The sequence below is a fragment of the Drosophila arizonae genome, chromosome 5, assembly GCF_054131065.1.
Source record: "Drosophila arizonae isolate 15081-1271.41 chromosome 5, UAZ_ARI_1.0, whole genome shotgun sequence".
Lineage (NCBI taxonomy): Eukaryota > Metazoa > Arthropoda > Insecta > Diptera > Drosophilidae > Drosophila > Drosophila arizonae.
Genome location: NC_142925.1, coordinates 382,328 through 400,671, shown reverse-complemented (window position 1 = coordinate 400,671; position 18,344 = coordinate 382,328). Strand labels below are relative to the sequence as shown.

General features: G+C 42.7%; 1 protein-coding gene across 2 annotated transcripts; it reads right to left on the bottom strand.

Annotated features, from left to right (window-relative positions):
* Window positions 1–120: 120 nt before the first annotated feature.
* egl (Egl_like_exo domain-containing protein) lies at window positions 121–13,651 on the bottom strand. 2 transcript variants are annotated; one of them, XM_018010467.2, is made up of 8 exons: window positions 12,939–13,651; window positions 11,159–11,363; window positions 3,950–4,195; window positions 1,916–3,815; window positions 1,752–1,850; window positions 1,447–1,696; window positions 1,292–1,380; window positions 121–1,228 (listed from the first exon to the last, which is right to left on the bottom strand). In XM_018010467.2, exons 2-8 carry the CDS (start codon window positions 11,322–11,324, stop codon window positions 1,000–1,002), a joined length of 2,979 nt encoding a protein of 992 aa, XP_017865956.1. In that variant the 5' UTR covers window positions 11,325–11,363; window positions 12,939–13,651; the 3' UTR covers window positions 121–999. The 2 variants fall into 2 exon arrangements, with proteins under 2 accessions (XP_017865956.1, XP_089326850.1); XM_089470724.1 differs by lacking the exon at window positions 12,939–13,651 and adding an exon at window positions 11,529–11,736.
* Between the last annotated feature and the right edge of the window lie 4,693 nt (window positions 13,652–18,344).

The window sequence follows — 18,344 nt, the reverse complement described above, 5'->3', positions numbered from 1 at the left end:
CCTGCATAGATTTGCTGCTGGCTGCCTTCAATGGAGCATTTGACTCTCAGACATAAATCCATTGCTAAGCTTGATAAGAATAAAAGTTAGAATTGAATGTTATCTTAATGCATCTCTCGATTAAATGTGTATAATACAATTTTACAAATTTATTTAATTAGGCATGTTTTATATAATCGTACAATTTCAATATGTTCTCTTTACAATTTAATATCATTTACTTAGATTGACTACGCTTGTTGTGTTAATAGGTTAAGAAGTTTTGATTATGCGGTTTGAGTTCGACTAAAATTATGTTGGATTAACGTGTTTCTGATTGCAAGTGCAAGTCAACAAATACAAAGTTCTCCGTTTTGATATGGCGACAAGGGTATTGAAAACCGGTACAAATCGTTAAAAGATAAAGGCTTTTCGATTTCACACACAGATATTGGTCCAACGTTTCTTATACATAGACTCGCCTCATCCGAATAAAAACACATCTAGCGTCGAATGTTGATTTGATTTAGATCGATTGGTTCGCTAGGTCTTCAATTAATATATATATAGTATAGTATAGTATAGTAACTGAATAACAAAAAATTGCTAAATAATCTGAATGCAACACAAATTCTAAATCATCTAACGATGAGAAGTGTGATTCGGCGTAACAATAAAAAGTTTCGTTTCTCCATTAATTAGTGAGCAAAATCAATAGATATGTATATATACATATATATAGATATATAGGTAGTTATATGTATGTTAACACAGTTGAAGTAGGAGTAAATAATATACTATATAGCAAATATTGTTAATACAATGTTCAACATTTAGGCACAAATTATATTGCTTTTCAATTAGTTAGGGAAAATTATTGCATATTTTTTAAAAGAGTTAATCACTCCGTCTTTTACATCCAACTGGGGAGTCTCATCATCTTCATCATCATCATCATCAAAATAATACATATGTCTGTGTTTTATAATTAGGAATCATAATTTGTCGAAAAGCTCAAATTCAAGTTGAGGTCAAACGTCTCGGGGAATTGGTGTTCGCATTACTGTTGGCCAACATCGCCTCCTTGGCACGCTCGTGTTCGTCTTGAAAGAAGATTTTGGTAATGACAACGTCGCCGGTACTCAGTGTCTGCGACTCGGCATCCACCAGCTTAACGACTCGTTTATCGTTTCCTGATCTTAAAATAGGCGTGATGCTTCGTTCTCCATGGCAATTGCAGTTCTTCAGGCTAAATATTAAAAAAAGTTATATTATTTTGAAAGTCAAGGGTAACTCGAGTAGTGTTTCTTACTTTCTCGACTTCTCTCGAATGATTTGCAGATTCTCAGTTGTGGCAATACTGGAGCCCAACTGTTCTTGCATCGTATTGGAAGTGATAATCTAAGGGGAAGAGATTATGCTTTCAGTAAGAGGCCGATTATAAATTGAGCTCTGAGTTGGACTTACTTGATCGCATGGCAATGTGGTTGCAGTCGTCAATATGGCCTCGAGTTTATCAATACGTGCTATTCGATCCATAGACTTGTTTTGCAATATTTCCTCTAGCATCTGCATCGATTCAGTCAAACTAGGCGGCTCCGAGCTGAAGCGCGGCGAGAAGGTGCCCGACAGCGAATTATCCGATGGAACCGAGTCCAGACTTGGGAAGAAGTCATTCTCATTTGCCTCCGCCTCGTCCTCCGAATCACTTTGATCTCTGCAAAGAGCCAAATTAGAACTATCTCCAATGAAACATATTAATTTCTACCAACTTGTTTGGATTGCCCGCAGATTCCATTTTCTCCAACTTCTTGGCCACCTTGTAGTAGCCCTTGAGTCGCTCCTTTTCTTCCTCCGTCAAGTCCATGTAGCTGCAATCGATTAATGTAAACTCAGACTGATTTCAATGGATTATAGTGAGGCTCAGTGTACTCACCGTAACAGTCGTATCTCTCGGTTGGATAATACTATACTTTTGCTGGTCTGGGCCAGCTTCTGCTTGAGATCTGAGACTTCGGTGCTGACCTTGCGCTGCTTCTTGCGTATCTTGACTTCGTTCGGCTTGATCTGCATGAGAATCTGCTCGGTGCACAGCTCAGAGAACAGCTGCCTGTTCTCCGGCTTGATTTGCTGGGCTAGAGTGCCGAAGAGCTGCTCTTGTATCAGCACGAGGACATCTCCGGCCGCATAGAGCATCATTTCGCGGGTCAGTGGTCGCTTGGCCCAGAACTTCTGGTCGCGCCGGTAGATCTGCTTGAGCTGGTCCTTGATGGGATTGCAGGGCGCATTGTATTGCTCGCACAGCGAGTTCAACGATATATATTTGGCCTTGTACACCTGCTTGCCATTCTCCTGGTACTGCAGAATGGCGTGCGCCGCCTGCGTGTCGAAGACGTTGCGCAACAGAATGCCAAACTGCAGGTAGAGGTTGACGGCATCGTTGCGACAGTCGTGGATCACCTTGATCACCTGGTCATGCTCCAGCAACGTCTTCAGGCCACCGTCGCTCACCATGGCTGGGCAGGACTGCACGTCGAAGAGGAAGGCCTCGCCACGCGCCGTGCCGATTTCGATCAGAGTGATCTCTCCCTTGATGCCCAGGTTGATGCCTTCACAGTCCAGGGAGATGGCTATGTTGTGCTCCTCATCTTTGGCCAGGTCCAGCAGCGCGTCGGTCACAAACGTTGAATGCTTCACGTTGGCTATTACTGTGGTGTTTTGCAGCACCTTGATCTTCCAGGTGTCGCCCACGAAATAGCTCTGACTAGATGAGGCATTCGCCGCCGTTGTGGCTGCTCCTGTTGCAGTTGCAGCTGCTGCTGTTGCTGCTCCCCCTGCTGCTGCTGTTGCTTTGGTGTTGCTGCCGTGAACCGGGCTCGAGTGCGCATTCTGATTGGCCAGCGTTTGCTTGTCCTTCTCCAGGTTCTCGGCCAGGGTACGGATGACCAGAGTATTGATGCGCTGCTTCAGGGTTTGGTTCACGCTATTCAAGCGCTCCGTTGGCGCCGATTGCTGCTGCTGTTGCTGCTGTTGCTGCTGCTGCTGCGTGGCGGCTCCTATGGGGCCGTAGCAGACAGTGGAGCTGGGATAGTTGTTCTCGCACAGATTCTCCAGCTTCAACTCCGACATGGGCACGTAGCTGTCGAAGCCCGAGTTGGGCTCCGATTTGTTCTGACTCTGACCAAAGCCGTTGCCGCCTGTCATGTTGGAGACGGGCGCATTCAGCTTAAAGTTGGGCGACGCTATGTTATTATTGTTGTTATTATTATTATTGTTGTTATTGTTGTTGTTGTTGCTGTTGCTGTTCGCACTGCTATAGCCGTTGCTGCGCATCGCCGGCGAGTGCAAGCGCTGCTGCACAGGACTCAGCGCCAGCTCGCCCTTGCGCGGATTCTGGTTGTTGTTGACCGAGTTGAACTGCTCCCGTGACCGAGCCTGCGCCTGCTGTATATAGGAATCGCTCAGCTTGGGCTTCTGCAGCAGCGTGACTAGATTCGCCTGGATGTGAAAGCAGTCGCCGAAGAGTTTCAGGAACGAGCTCAGGTCGCCGGGTGTCTTGAACATGCGCAGCCACTGATCCTGCGGAAAGTTCAGCGTGAGCAAGTGGAACAGCTGATCCACTAGCAGCGGGCCCTTCATCTCAATGCACTGCGCGAAAAAGTCGAGCATCTGCTGTGTGCCACGCGTGTCGATGTTCGACTGCGGCAAATGCAGTCGATCCCTGGCTGGCAGATCCGTCATGTTCTCGCTGCCCACCAGCATCACGTAGTCGTCCACGACCTTGAACGTGTCCGTGTGCTTCGACAGGAAGTCTGTGAACTCCTTGATATGCTGACCTGTAAAGGGCATGAAAAGAGTCTGGGTAAGTCTCACTATATATTAACTGTGTACGAGCTGGATTATATCTATATAGACTATAGATTAACCCTAAATATAAATCTCTATCTGAGCTGAAGCTCAGTTCACTCACCGGATATGTGACGCACTTGCGGCGAGGCCTGCGACCGATGGCCCAGCAGACTGCGCACTGGCACCTCGGCGGCGGCGCCATACTGCAGCATCTTGTTCTTGAAGTAGTCTTTAGCCTCTTGGATGTAGTCGCGCTTGCCGCCGGCGTTGCCATCGTCGGAGCTGCTGTGCTGATAGGCATTCACCTGCACGTAGTCGCCGTCCACTAGAAATATCGATGGGTATTGGGCAAGAAATTTCTTCAGACCTGTCAAGAGAGGGATGTAGAGAGAGAGAGAGAGAGCGAGAGACAAAGTTGTCAATTATAATTAGTATAAGCCATTAGTGAGAGTCTCTGCTCATCTATTTCTTAATGCGCTAATGCAGTAAAAGTGTTAACTTAATTAATTTGGCAGCGTCTTGCCATTCAATATGACGCCATATCTGTGTGTGTGTGTAAGTGTGAATGAGCGTGTATAGATGTGCTCTGCATAGCAGTTGGCTTATAGCTTGGCTTTAAGATGTGAATTGAATAACTTTTCTGCTATCTCTGGCAGCTACATATGTCTTTCTTCCCATAATTAGCTTTATTGTAATCACTATATCAAATACATATATTTATGTATGCACATGTGTATGTTTGTGTGTGTGACTCTTTCTCTTTCTAGTTTGTAAAGTTGGCTAAAGTTTTGCCTTTATCGCATTTACAATTGTGTGAATGAAAACTCTAGCATTTTGCACAAAGTTGTTCGTTGTTCCCAGCAAACTATGAAAATGCATTTGAAACGGATACGACTAGAAGTTACCCTATAGCAGCAGTATACATGCATATACCTAAATAATTATAAAATGTTTAGGTATATGCATAAATGCAAACGGAAGAATATGCCAACTCTAATACATAGTACAGTATTTCTCTAATACTCATACTCTTATACTTCTTTTATTCTTACAGTGCACCTTCAGTGCAGGCAGAAAAACATTACACGTGAAAGATATATAAACTCTTATAGTCATACTCTAATACTCCACTCTCTAATCAGAAGCCTCTAATATTCCTATTAGCTCACTCATATATTCTCTTCTCTTCTATTGCATGGCAATACAATAGTGGGTAATTCTTGACAATTTTCATATTCTGAAATTGTTTACAGTGTACAACTCCAGCCAAATGAAAAGTGAATGCACTCAGCCAAGCTGCGCGAGCTATTTTATTTGATAAATCAGGTCAGAGTTGCCTGACTGACTCGAGGCAAGCGACAGACATCCGCCCGTCCGTCCGTTAGTGGGTGGGCATACTGTACGAGGCAGGACGGGGCGGGGCGGGTGCCGCAGCCTATTGTGTGTGTAATATGACGTGACATGACAAACGCGCAGCTTTTGGATGGAGCACGGGCGAGGCCAAGAGGGGAAATTGTTTGTTTTCATTGTTGCGTGTCGAGGGGGAAGCAGCAGCAGCAGCAGCAGCAGCAACAGTCTCTGCCTCTGCCTCGATTGTTGTCATTCGGAATTTGTAACAAGTTGTGCACAAGAAATTAATCAAATTTCAATTCGAATAATCAAAAGTGCAAAGAAATTGTTCAGCATTATATAAGGATTACCCAAGATTTTCTGAGAGTTACGTTTATCCCAGGGATTTCGACTGACAAATCTACAAAATCTATTCCCGAGTGCTCGATGGGCCACAAAACTGAAAAGTGGCCCCCGACCCGAGACTGAAAAGAAATATCGTGGCAGATTATGTGTGTCCACTAAATGGGGGCCGTCAACTGCCGCATAACTCAATTTTTTATGTCCGTTTCCACCTTCTGCATTACACAAATTGGAATTGAAATTTACAGTTCAAGTTGAAGTTCCGGACCGAAATGGGTGTACGAAGCAAAGCCAAATACATGAATATTTATCGCCCGCAATACAGATATTTCTATTGCTTTGAAGAGGACCTTGTAGACACTGTCATAAAAGTAGCAGCGAGGGCAGCTTGAAACCTTAAAGCAAGGGATTTCTGTCTATCTTTATCCCCTAGATTCTGATTCATAATATATCATCTAATATTTACAATGTTTCATCATAAATATCCTAATCTGTTAAAAACTTTACGAACATCTCTCGTGTATATATTCCTTAGACTCTGCCAAGCTAAATATTATGATGCAGAGGCAACAATATTTGTTTGTTTCCGCCAGCGACATTTCTTGGCTAAAATATATATGTATATGTGGCGAGGAGGCAGCAGGCAGGCACGCCCCTGAGGAACAGGTGGAGTGGGCGGCAGCAGGTGTCGGCGCTGGCACATTTAATGCGCACTCGCCCGCCTCACATTATTGGACACAAGAGTTTTTGTGGCCAATTTTCAAATGCAGCGAGCACATTTTCTATAAATATATATAAACACACACACACACAAATATATATATGTACGTGTGTGTGTGAACACACTTTATGTTTGCTTATTGAAATGTAACCTTTACACCTTTAGCAAATTCAGCAGGTGTAGCCAAAAAGGGTTATGAGCACATAAATTCAAGATTTTATGTCTTCAAGTTGGGAAAGTGAAATTTTGCTGCTGGCCAAATGGATTTGATGTTGACTTGAAAGCCCATTTGGCTGATTGCGAACTGCTGCAAGTGCGACTTCATTATGAACCAATTAATTGAAACATTTGTTCCAATTCCCCCATATTAATAAATAGCAAATCGTGCTGCTAAATTTGTTGCTCGAGCCAAATAATCAATGTCGGCGACGCTGAAGCTCGCCCTTAGCCAACTCAACTTTGATTTCACATTTCCATTTCCATTTCCATCCCTTCCCGTCCCTTCTCACAAGCTAACAATAATAACAGGAAAAACCTTGCCAGCTGGCAGACGCACAACTGCCGACACGCAATGCCAAAGAAGCAGAAGAGCAGAGCAGCAGGAGGCGAGCAGCTTGCTCGAGGATTCCAAATGGGCCAACCGACTGCTGTCGGCATAAAATCGTTAAATTTATGTTCAGTGTCGTCTGCAAAGGGAAGCCAAAGTCAAAAAGCCGAAAATGTTAAAGGGCTAAAGCGAAACATGGATGTGGTCCATCGATCATTGAACAGCCAGCCAAAATCAACAAGCACAAGCAATTTCCCAGAGTACGGAAGAGTAGCAGAAGCTTTTCATACCCTGCACACATATGACAGATGGCTGAATTGGGTATATTGGTTGTAGGAGCCAGAAGGAGGATTTCCGTATTAATGTTCCATATTATGGGCAAGATATAGATGTTCAATAGAGAGGGCTACGAGCCTTTAGCCTCACCTTCTATATTTTTTCAAGCCTCCCTCGCCTTCCCAATCTGTGTGTTTAGTTAACTCAATTGACGAATGCGTTGGCAATCGATTACGCAAAAAATAACAAAAACATGTCTTGGAGACCTCCATCGATAGCCCCGCTAATATATAAATGGAATATGTTTGTGTGCAACTATTTGACAAAACATCGCCAACAGCCAGAGACAGAGACAGCTCCACAGCCACATCGACTAACAGCCAATAGTTAATGGCCTGGTCAAGTTTGGTCAAATGATTTGCGCGAATTGCATGCAAAACTTGTTTTTGTTGCCCGCTCACAACGTCAGCGTGTGGGGTATATTAGTATTTTACTATTATTTAGTCCATCTAGAGACATTTTAGAGCTAAAACCTTTACAGATGGACCCATTAATTATGTTCCACCCAGCAATTTTGGATTCAATTTGCCAGTGAACGAGTATTGCGCAGTCACCTACTACCCATTGGAACGTTCTTTCTTGTTTGGGAGTCTGCGTTTCGCTTGCCAAATTAGCAGTGGAATTTCGGTAACTGTTTACTATGCCATTATCACATATTAGTTAATAGCTTTTAAGCTGAGAAATTATTGTAGAAATTAAGCGTTTCGTGCTTTCTAGCAGCTCTCAATGTTTCAATGTTTCAATGTCGGCACAAAAATTGCTTGTGACATTAATTTTGTAAATGTTTTCTTGTTTGGCTCTTTTAAACCCTCATCAACCACTAGGGAATATAGACACACACACACACACAGAGAGAGAGATGAAAAGAGAGAGTGAGCGAGAGAGAGAGAGAGAGAGAGAGAGAGTGAGAGAGAAAGGAAAAGAGAGCTTTGCAAAACTAAACTTATGCATTATTGAAGCAACAAATGGGCACATCTCTCTATCTCTCTCTCGCGCGCTCTTGTTCGCTTACCCTCACGCTCTCTCTGTCTCGCTAGAATAGTGTATGCTATAATATTTGAAATTCAATTGAACATTTCTGTCACGTAATCGACACTTTTTCTATTGCAAACCAAACAAGAAAAGCAAATTTACCCACATCATCATCAAATGGAATCCGCCTCGACATCAACTTCGGGTTTAAGCCAAGCATTATGAAAATATCAAAGGTATAGAGAGTTGGCCCTTAACGGCTTACAAGTGGAATAAGCAGGCAAGAGAGTAAAAAAACGTTGACAAGAAAAGGTGCCACACATAAAATATGTTTATAGGAGTGCTTCTATCTAGTTTGTCGGGCTTACTTTTTGGGCATACAAAATGTGCTTTAAGCTTTTTGTTTGTTTGGTAATGGATCCAAAGTAAGCTACAGAACGGTTACTAAAGACATAATGGGAATGTAGCCTAAGGTTGAGTAGATACGCCTCCGTTTCGTTGTATTGTTACCATAGAACATGAATATATTCGAAAACAATTTTAACTCATAGAGTTTTCAATTACAGCAGGCGTAAGACCTACTCAAATACACGTACAAGTACATGTATGTGTGAGTATGAGCTCATTTTAAATAAATTATATTAAAAGCTCATCAACAAATATCCTATGCAAAAAGCATCATGCGAAAATGAAAATGAGAGATCCTTCACCTATTGTGCAATTGTGCAATTGTGTCGAATCGCAGAAGAACAGAAATGTGAGGTAAACACATATTCCAACACACACATAAATAAAATGTGAAAACGGGAGAAATGAGCGTAAGCAACAAAATTGTATGGTGTAGAGAGACGAGGAAGCCAATATAGGCTAGATGAGTGACGAGTGACGCCGTCTCGCTCGATCGCACTAGCCGATTGTTTGATTGGAGCGCAAGAGAGTAAAGGATACGAGCAGAGAGTGTAATGGAGTGGAATCGGCTCTGCTGCACGATTGCCATCAATTGTCTATGCGCGGGACAAGTGAAGAGTGAAGGCGACCCCATCTCGCTCGGTCGCACTAGACAGTTGCTCTCTTGAGAGAACAAAGGGTGGGGGCAATACTGCGTAAGTAGTCTATGCGTGGGACAAGTGCAGAAAGAGTGAGAGAGCAGAAGACTCAAGCGTAGAGTGGGATAGATTCAGCTGCAGTGTTGTACTTTATGTGCATGTGTTTGCATGGTTAGTAGATATTATCTTAGCAACTCTGTGTCGGCCTTTGTCTTATGCGTTTTGCACTTGCAAACAGTTTAAAGCTGTATTCAAAGCGAAACACTATTAGTTTAAAAGACATATGTATTTTAAAATGCGATAATGATGAATGCATTTGTTGCACTTAGCTTATGAGTGCAATTAATGCAGCCACAAGGTGTGAACAAATAAAATGTGTTGCGAGTGAAAATAATTAGCAAGGCATGCCAAAGTAAACAGCTCAACAACTCAACTATGAAAATACCACAATAAACCACAATAACTAACAAATTGTTTTTGTACAAATTGTGAAACAACTTGACTAACCTGACTAAACGATGGCACTCCCTCAGCCTTAAGTGATTAATATCCCCACTTCCTGCACAAATCACCTAGGCGACAGCTTCTAATAATACGCTAATGAATTTTCGGGAAGACTTTTTTAATAGGCGTCCCGAGGAATCGAAGAAAGTGCATTGCACTGCCCTCCAGTAGATGTCTATTTATAAGACTTTTTACTTTTTGAAGAGTTGTTCTATTTTTAAAACACACAAGCATCGCGATGATAATGTGTGTGTGAATGTGTTGAGTTGTTTCCTTCATTATACTCGCTCATTGATTGTGATGGAGTATATCAAACACTGATCGAGATTTGGTATACTTGGCTTAACAAATCTGGACAACTATATATTTAACAGTTTGAAAGCTTCATAGCTCTTAATTTCCGGTGCAGATGGACTCATCAGCTTTGTACTCTCAATTTTGTGGATCAGAGCTTCTAATTAAATTAATGAAATTTTGTACTAAGACGGGTATTGTGCAGTCAGTAGCATTGCACTGCAACTGTTTGAATAGTACTTTGCTGTCAAAGAGCGGACGTCGATGTCGAGTGTTTTCGTAAACAAAAAGTAGCGCGTCTTAAGTTCCAAAACGGAACAGCAACAACAATAACAACAACAACAACAACGTGAATAAGAAAAGCACGTGTAATATCGATTGAGTTAAAACAAAAAGAAAAACCCTGAAAAAACTAAAGCTAGCTCGAGGTTTAATACCCAATACAATGTAAATAAAGGGTATAGTTGACTTGATAGTGTAAAATAAGTAAAGTTAAATAAAATGAACATAATATTATAAATACTTTGAGAGTATTATAAAGCTTGGCAAAACCGGCATCTTGTTTGCCCCCTTGCAATCATTTACTAAATAGGTTCATACGGGATATGCATATGCTACATATAGACATATCATACCATATAGGGAAATCTACAAAAACAGGATAAATAATAAACCGTTGTTAAAGCTATTAAAAATAAGTTAATACATGATATCTTTTAACTGAGCAAACTCCATTGGAAACGATTTTCGCTTGCGGTTTTTAACAGCGGCTTCAATTGCTGGGCTAAAACTGGCGGCGACTGGATTGCTGCCTGACATTGATGAAATGTGCACTTGGACAAGTGAAGCACTTAAGAGATAACAACACAAACAACACAAAAAACAACAACAGCCTCGACAATAGCAGCAACAATAACAAGAAACAGACGTTGAACCCGCATAGACACAGACACAGGTGCACAAATATGTTTAGTATTCGATGCCAACTGGTTTCTGGTTTCAGCTGTTTGCCCAGGAAAATTTACTCAAATATCTGCCTCAATGGACGTTACAGGTCTATCAGCAGAGAAGGTCAACAGCGAAAATGAATAGCTGATTCTAATATATGTAGGAATTCTCAACGGATGTTAACCCGAGGATTTCGGCACTTGATAAGAGAACTAACTTATATACTTTCTATTCACTGCTTGGGCGGGTATGATTTGCATTGAAACTTACCCGATTGACTGCCGCCGGCGATTTGTCGCATTTCCTTGGTGAATTCCTTGTTGCCAAACTGGCAGGATAAATCGTGAACGGTGCGCGGCTCGCCTTTGTCCAGCAGACGCTCCAGGAAGAACAGCAGCGTCATGTTGCGAGCCATTTCGTATTCCATGGACTCCATTATTGTGTGTGTTGTTGTTGTTGTTTAATCTTCCTTTAACTGAAATAGACAACGATAGAATGATTTAAATACTACAGCCATGAAGGAAGGGAGCGTAGCAGAGCCAGAGCAACGGCTTAGTTGCTTTTGTTTATTTAATACACTTTTCCACTTTTCTACTTTTCCACTTTATGTTATTGCATTCTTGCTGCCTTATTCTCTTACATTTTTATTTGTATCTCTGGCTCATCTGCGGCTGCTGGCTTGAGTTGCAGTCGTAAACTCAACTTGCACGTCGGCCTTTTGGCTTAAATAATTGAAAAGCCGCTACGTAAATTTAGCTTGTCTAGCTGCAACGTATGTTTGTGCCTGTGTATATGTGTGTATGCTTTGAGAAATTATCCTTGCGCATATCCTTGCGACGCGCACGAATGTCGAAAAACGACTGAGAACCGCAGCTCTGTTGCATGTAAATGTTAATGTTAACTAACAGCGGCTTCCGCATGCTACTTAACATTTATTGTCATTAGCTTAAATCTATTAAATATATATTGCAAAAGGTACGTTTTTAAATTTACGATATTTGTTCGAGTTTTGTTCATACACAAACGCGTAATCAGTTTTGCTTGGCTTTTAGCTTAACATTCAACGCCTGTTAAAAGATAAACAAATCTGAATCGAACAGCTGTTATTGTGGCAGGAAGCACGGCGAATTCAGATTGAGTTGTTTTCATTTGATGACTTGCCGCTGTTTATTGGCTGAGTAAGGAGGAGGGAACAGGGCGAATTTGTTGTTGTTCTGATGGAGTCGGTTTTGTTGAATGCTTTGGCGGTTGGCGTGAGAAAAACAGGTGATTGACACAGAAAAGGTGGACAGCTACGGAAATAACAAAGCGGCTCAGTCTGCAGTTTGCTTATTGAAATTAGCTCAATGCGTATGTATGTTTTTGTGTGTAAGTGCGTGTATGTGTCTCAGTGTGCTGTGTAGTGATAACCAAACCCGTTGACAACGGCCATCTAATACAAAATGTATTGAGAACAGGAACGGCAACACAAAAACAAAAAATTCATTCTCAAACGAACATTCCAAAGCGGCGGCATTCATTTATTAGCGACAACATACGTATGAGTCTGTATGTGTGTTCTTATGTGTCTGTGGTGAGCAGCGGCTTTTAGCAACTGTATTGGTAGTCAAACAAGAAACTTCAGGCAGACCGATACAAATTTCTTATTAGACCCACTGTTAGCACTCTTGCCATTTCTTCAGTTGGAAAGAGACACATACATTTAGAAACAAGTGCAAAACGATGATGACTGTTAAAAGTGTAGAAAGGTAAAAACAATAAAAAAAGAGAGCAGTGAGGGCAGTGAGAAATGATAAAAAGAAAATACCATACGAAATATGTATGAGCACTCATACATATATCTTTTGCAATACGCGGCAGAGAAAACGCGCAAAAACTTTTACATAGTATGCAAAGCAAAAAGCAATAACAATGTCAATGAGAGATGCACACACTTATGCATGTGTTGTGTTCGTGTGTGTGAGTATGCTGTTCATATATTCATGCATGTATGTCTGTATGTCCGTTTGTAAAAGCAAAAGTGAAAAATGTGAGCTATGTGTATAATTACCTGGCTTATTGTCGTATTTGCTTAAGTGAACTTTGTAGTCTATATTTAAAATACACTTGTTTCAATTAGCAACTTGCTGTTTCTGCTGTTGACTTTGGTGTTGTTGTAAAGGAGATCGCGCACACACACATACAGAGCGAGACTGACTCTCTTTTTCTTTCTATCTCACACTCCTTCCTCTTTCTTTATCACATACGAAAACGCGATACTGATCCTCGCGTTGGGGATTTAGGCAGTTGTTTTTGTTTTTATCAGCACTTTTTGTCACTCACTGAGAGACTGAGCTCCTTAATAGAATTATGTGCATACGCTTAGCATTTTTCGGCGTAGTTATCTTATTGGATTCCAAGCATACAGCTCACTCACAACTTGTTGTTGCCTACGTACGCGTTTGTGTGTTCGTGCTCAAACTGGCAGGTAAAGAACAGTCTCTGTGTGTGTGCGCGCGTCGCTGTGTATGTTGGTAAGGCACTTTGATTGAGTAGTAAAAAGCAAGTTGAAAACCACTTGTTGCACTAATTTTTATCACCCACAACAGCTGTGCGCAGCTGGCACAAGAACGCTAACAATTCCACAGTGTATTTTAAGCAAAAAAAACACACGTTTTCGTATGTTCAAACGGCACAATTTGGTGTACGGAGGTTTTTGGAGCGATGATGACAACGCGAACGCGACTTCAGGTGTGCCTTCGATTACGATACCGATTGTCAAACCGATTGGCCGCTGTGTGAATGGCAATAACAGCTGTGATAGATCTGTTAAGATAGATGTGGCCAGCGGCTGTATGTTAACAGCGCCAAATTGAGTTAACAGTCAGCCAAAAATTTATTAACAGATTGGCGCGCAGTTTAAATGCAATAGTGGCGTGTACAGTGTGACCATCCAGTGTATTCTAGGAGTGCCAAGCTGAGTTAACAGCTACTAGAGCAGCGCGCAATTCGAATTTCATACTGACAAGATGATTAGTACGTCCTAATGCACATCGATAGCGGCAATTATGAATCATTCAAATTGATGGGCCAATCGTTGTTAGTATTCATGCAGAATTTTAGTAATCGTCAATTGCAACAATGTGAAACATTGATAGCACACCTTCAGCATGACATTTCCACACATGTTTGCTTATGACTGATATATAAATCCCACGTTACTACATCGAGGAAAGGCAAATCACGCACTCTAGCCATAAATTGCAAATGCAAATGCGACACGCGTTGCCAATATTCGACGCAGATTGACAAGCTACAATATGCTGATCGGTCACCTGGCTAATTGATCATATGCAAAATGCCCGATGCCCGATATTGAAGAAACGTTGTAGCCCGCAGGCCAGTGACAATTTTTCTGACACCACTCTACAGGCTATGGGCTCCCTGTCTCTCTCTCTCTCTCCCTCTGTCTGTCTCTTGGCGGGGTGTTAGGTGTACATGGCGCCGTCTTTGCTACTCCAGCTGATGTCGGACATAATTGAACGCATCCGTTGCTCAACTTGTTGCCGCTAATTAAAGTTGATCGACGGGCGGGTTGGCAGGGGGACGTATAGGGGAAGGGGGTCAAAGCACACACTTAATGTAAACATTTATAACTGCTGCGTTTATTCAATTAAAAACGCACTGATTTGGCTCGTCGGCTGCGCTCCTCAACAAATTGCAGCCTTGTTGTAAATAGCGTGAAGGAATTTTCATGCACTTAACAAAATGTGCAATTATATACACTTATATATAAACTCATGTTGTTGGCCATAAGCTAATGCATCTGTTGTTCCGCATGATACGCAATTTATGAACTTTTCAGCTGGGATTAGCTTCAGCGACTGGACAAACTCATCTCTGGCACCTTGCCCCCCACTGAAACCAAGACAAGCTTGCAGCATGAGGAATCTGTAAGCACAATCAAAGTAAATGTTCCCTCCTTCATCATTACCAGCGGGACGTTTTTCATCAATTCGATTGACGCCAGAGATCGTCTCGGAGGAGAGAAACAGAAAGAGATAGATATTTGTTATGAAAATATATTTAAAATATAATATTTTCGGTATTCACTTTTCTGTATGCAGAGTCCGTGAAACAATATAGACATACATATGTAAATATAGGCAAAATAAACTTAGTCACATTTTAAGCAAAGCTAAGATAAATACGCATTGAGGGAAAGATACTCGAAAGTCTATTCAGAGAGTATTCACATGCTCTGAGCTAAGACCTTGAGTTGGGAGCAGGAAGGAGGGAGAGTAGGGTGAGTCGGAAGAGCAAGCCAAGGAGGGAAGGTCCTCCACCTCTAGGCCAGCCTGCTGCAAGGCAGGGCGAGAAGTGTCAAAGGAGGCGCTGGCAGCCTGCTGCGAGGTGTGTTTTATGCGCTGTGCGTCACGAGTTGTCGACGGAGGGCGAAGGGGTGGCCGGTAAGGTTTGTCTCTTATTTATGTGACACATTCCGAGTTGACAACAATTGTTAACTGAACGTGACGGTGACGAAGACGAAGACGAAGACGGCGAAGAGGAAGCGTGCAAAAAGATGCATTCAATTGGAAAGTAACTCGGAATGGCGCAGGGTCTAGGCAGACCGGTTCGAAGGGAACTAAATGCAAATCGAGGCGTTGCTCGACAGTGCTCAAATGCGTTAACTATCAAGTCTGTGTCTATCTTAGTCTTTAAGCCAAATCTCTGTCTGCAGATTTATGTGGCCGACTCGCCTCTGCCGGCAGGAAACTTCATTGGGAAACCACTTTTGCCGGTCTGCCTTTGGAGGCAGGGGCAAGTGTTATCTCAAAGGCTCTGCACCAAGATTTATAGATCGCTTGCTTAGCCATTGGGCCCAAATGGGGCATAAATTATGCGCGTATCTAAAAATTGACTAGAGCTCATTAATAAGCGTTTAGTGCCAACGTAAATTGCACTGCTGCCCACTAATTGCTCAACGATAATAAATAAGAACAACACACGTAGGTGCAGGACAACCCGGCCAGGAGTCTGAGCCGAGGTGCCTGAGGTGCCTGAGGTGCCCGAAGTGACCGCGCCGCCCGACCACCTATTGCGTCTGCTTGCCCACAAGTCGACAGGAGTACGTGCAAGACAAAGGCCAAAGCACAGAGACTCCCATTGAGCAAGTTGAGAGTGCGACAAGCAGAGAGTGGACGACTAGGATATACCCTGAATGCTGTTCCTTGGCATGACTTGAACAATCGTGGGGGGGCTATTTAAATCTGAATGTCTTTCTACTGAAGAAGAAGCGAATTGACAAGGACATTTAACTGCAGGCAGCTATCGATGCTGATCAAGGAATCCATTTCACTTGATGCATACCATATGCCTTCGCCTCATTGCAATACTTGTAGGGTATGAAATAGGAAAACTGAAAACCCACGCAAGCTGTCCCACGTTTTGCCTTAACGATCTTATGACTGTGCAGATTTTCTATTCGTTACGTTTTTGCACGTGGTAAAAATTTAACGCTTTTCGCAATGGACACGGCTCTGGCATGAATTGTGGCCTAGCCTTGCGGCGACTCGCAAATGCCAAACTCGGCTAGAGCCAGTAGAACAGAGCGCAGTATGCATGAATACGAAATACCCTTACCATTAATTTGCCTGTCTGTGAAAGGGGGAAATGTAGAACATAATACTAGAAATCTATGGAACGAGATCTACAATTTCATCAGCGCATACGTGGCTATAATTTACCAGCAATATGGAAGTAGGACTACATTAATCAGGTAATTAAAATGTAAGGAATAAAAGGAATGATCAAGCTGATCATGCTGATCCACCCCGCTGCGTGTGTGATGCTAGGAAGGGCATATATCCGATGCGTTACGACTGCTACAGTATGTGAGGCAGATCCTACCCCAAATGCAATTTTGCACACTTTTCGCTATAAATAAGACTTGTTGTTGTTGCTATTATTGTTGCTGTTACCTTCATGTAATTTTCATGGTAAAATTAATGTTACGCTCGAAAATGAACCAAACTGAATCGAACTAAACTGAGCCGAGTTGAGCTGAAATTGCCAGTCAATTTAACACCCAACTCGGAGCACCAAATGGAGGCAGCCTCACGCCCTCTGGCATTTTGTCATATTCTAAAAGTATTAATCTCTCTCTCTCTCTCCCTCTCGCTATCTCTCTTCTTTAACACGATTCGGCTATAGAGCTGATAGCGTCGATAGATTTCAACATAAAACTTGAAGCAATTGAGGCAACACGAAAGTCCAATTGAAAAGCGCCTCAGTGAAATGTGGAAAATTCGGAAAATGGGGGAGAGCAATGCAATGCTTGACGATAAAAGCGATATTAAAAATTGTGTTAATTGCCAAAAGACTCGCCCCGAACATTGGGAACCGTTCTTCCAGCCAACCACTCGAGCGTATCAAATGTCGTAGGGGCTCAGCAAGACACAGCTCGATGACAAGCGAAAGAAGAAGACGCTCACGTCGAGTGCTAGTGACTGCAGCATACTCGTTCGCTCTGAAAGGGCTTGCTAGAATGGGCTGCTCAGCTATGATCAAGAGATCAGGGGCTGTAGAGGATATATGAGCCACATTTTGAGTCTAGTCGAAGCTGCAATCAGGCCTCATGTTATGCCATGGACATTGGGAAGATCTAGTGAAGCACAATCCAAATATACCCGTTTTCCCTTTTGAGCGAGCATGAAAGCATTTCCACTGACATTTTACAGGCGCATCAATCTCACAGCTTTTGGCTAAGTGCTGATAGCAGAGGCTATCATAAAAAACAGGTCTGTCCCATCCCGTGCTCTTCCTCCCGGCTGCCGGGTGAGTGATGGGCTCCATCTTAGCCGCAGCCCATTTTCCGTCTGCATCTCATTGAGCGCGTGTCGAGTGTGCGCGAATGGCAGTAAATTCGATTAATATGCTAATTGCAGCTGGCCACGAACCCAGCCAATTGGCCGACTGAACTGAGCTGCAGCCAATGCTAATTGTTAACCTGGCTAACTGGCTACCTGACTGACTGTCTGCCTCTCTGCACATAACTCAATTCTTTATCTGGCGCTAAAAGCAATTAAAGTCAACTTCAATCATTCGGCTAACGGCAACTGCAAAACGTTTTCTGTCCACTGGCCGCTGGCCACTAGGCAGTGCCCACTATACAGTGGAGCTGTGTGGTTGGAGGCTGCGAATACCACCAGAGCATCAGTCTCAAGCTTGTCGAAAGAGGCGACTAACAGAGACGCCTCCTATGCTCCTAGAGTATAATAATGAGAAGGCTTACCCTTTAGGCACTGAAAAGAGAGCTCTGATGATTTTGAGCATATTTATGTAACAGGCACAAGTAGGAGACTTAAAGAGAAGAACATGGATCGATAATAGTCGAATTAGACTCTCTGCATAAAATGCTATTAGCTGCTCCTTCATACCCAGCGAAGACAATACACAAATTAAAATTCGAGCGCAA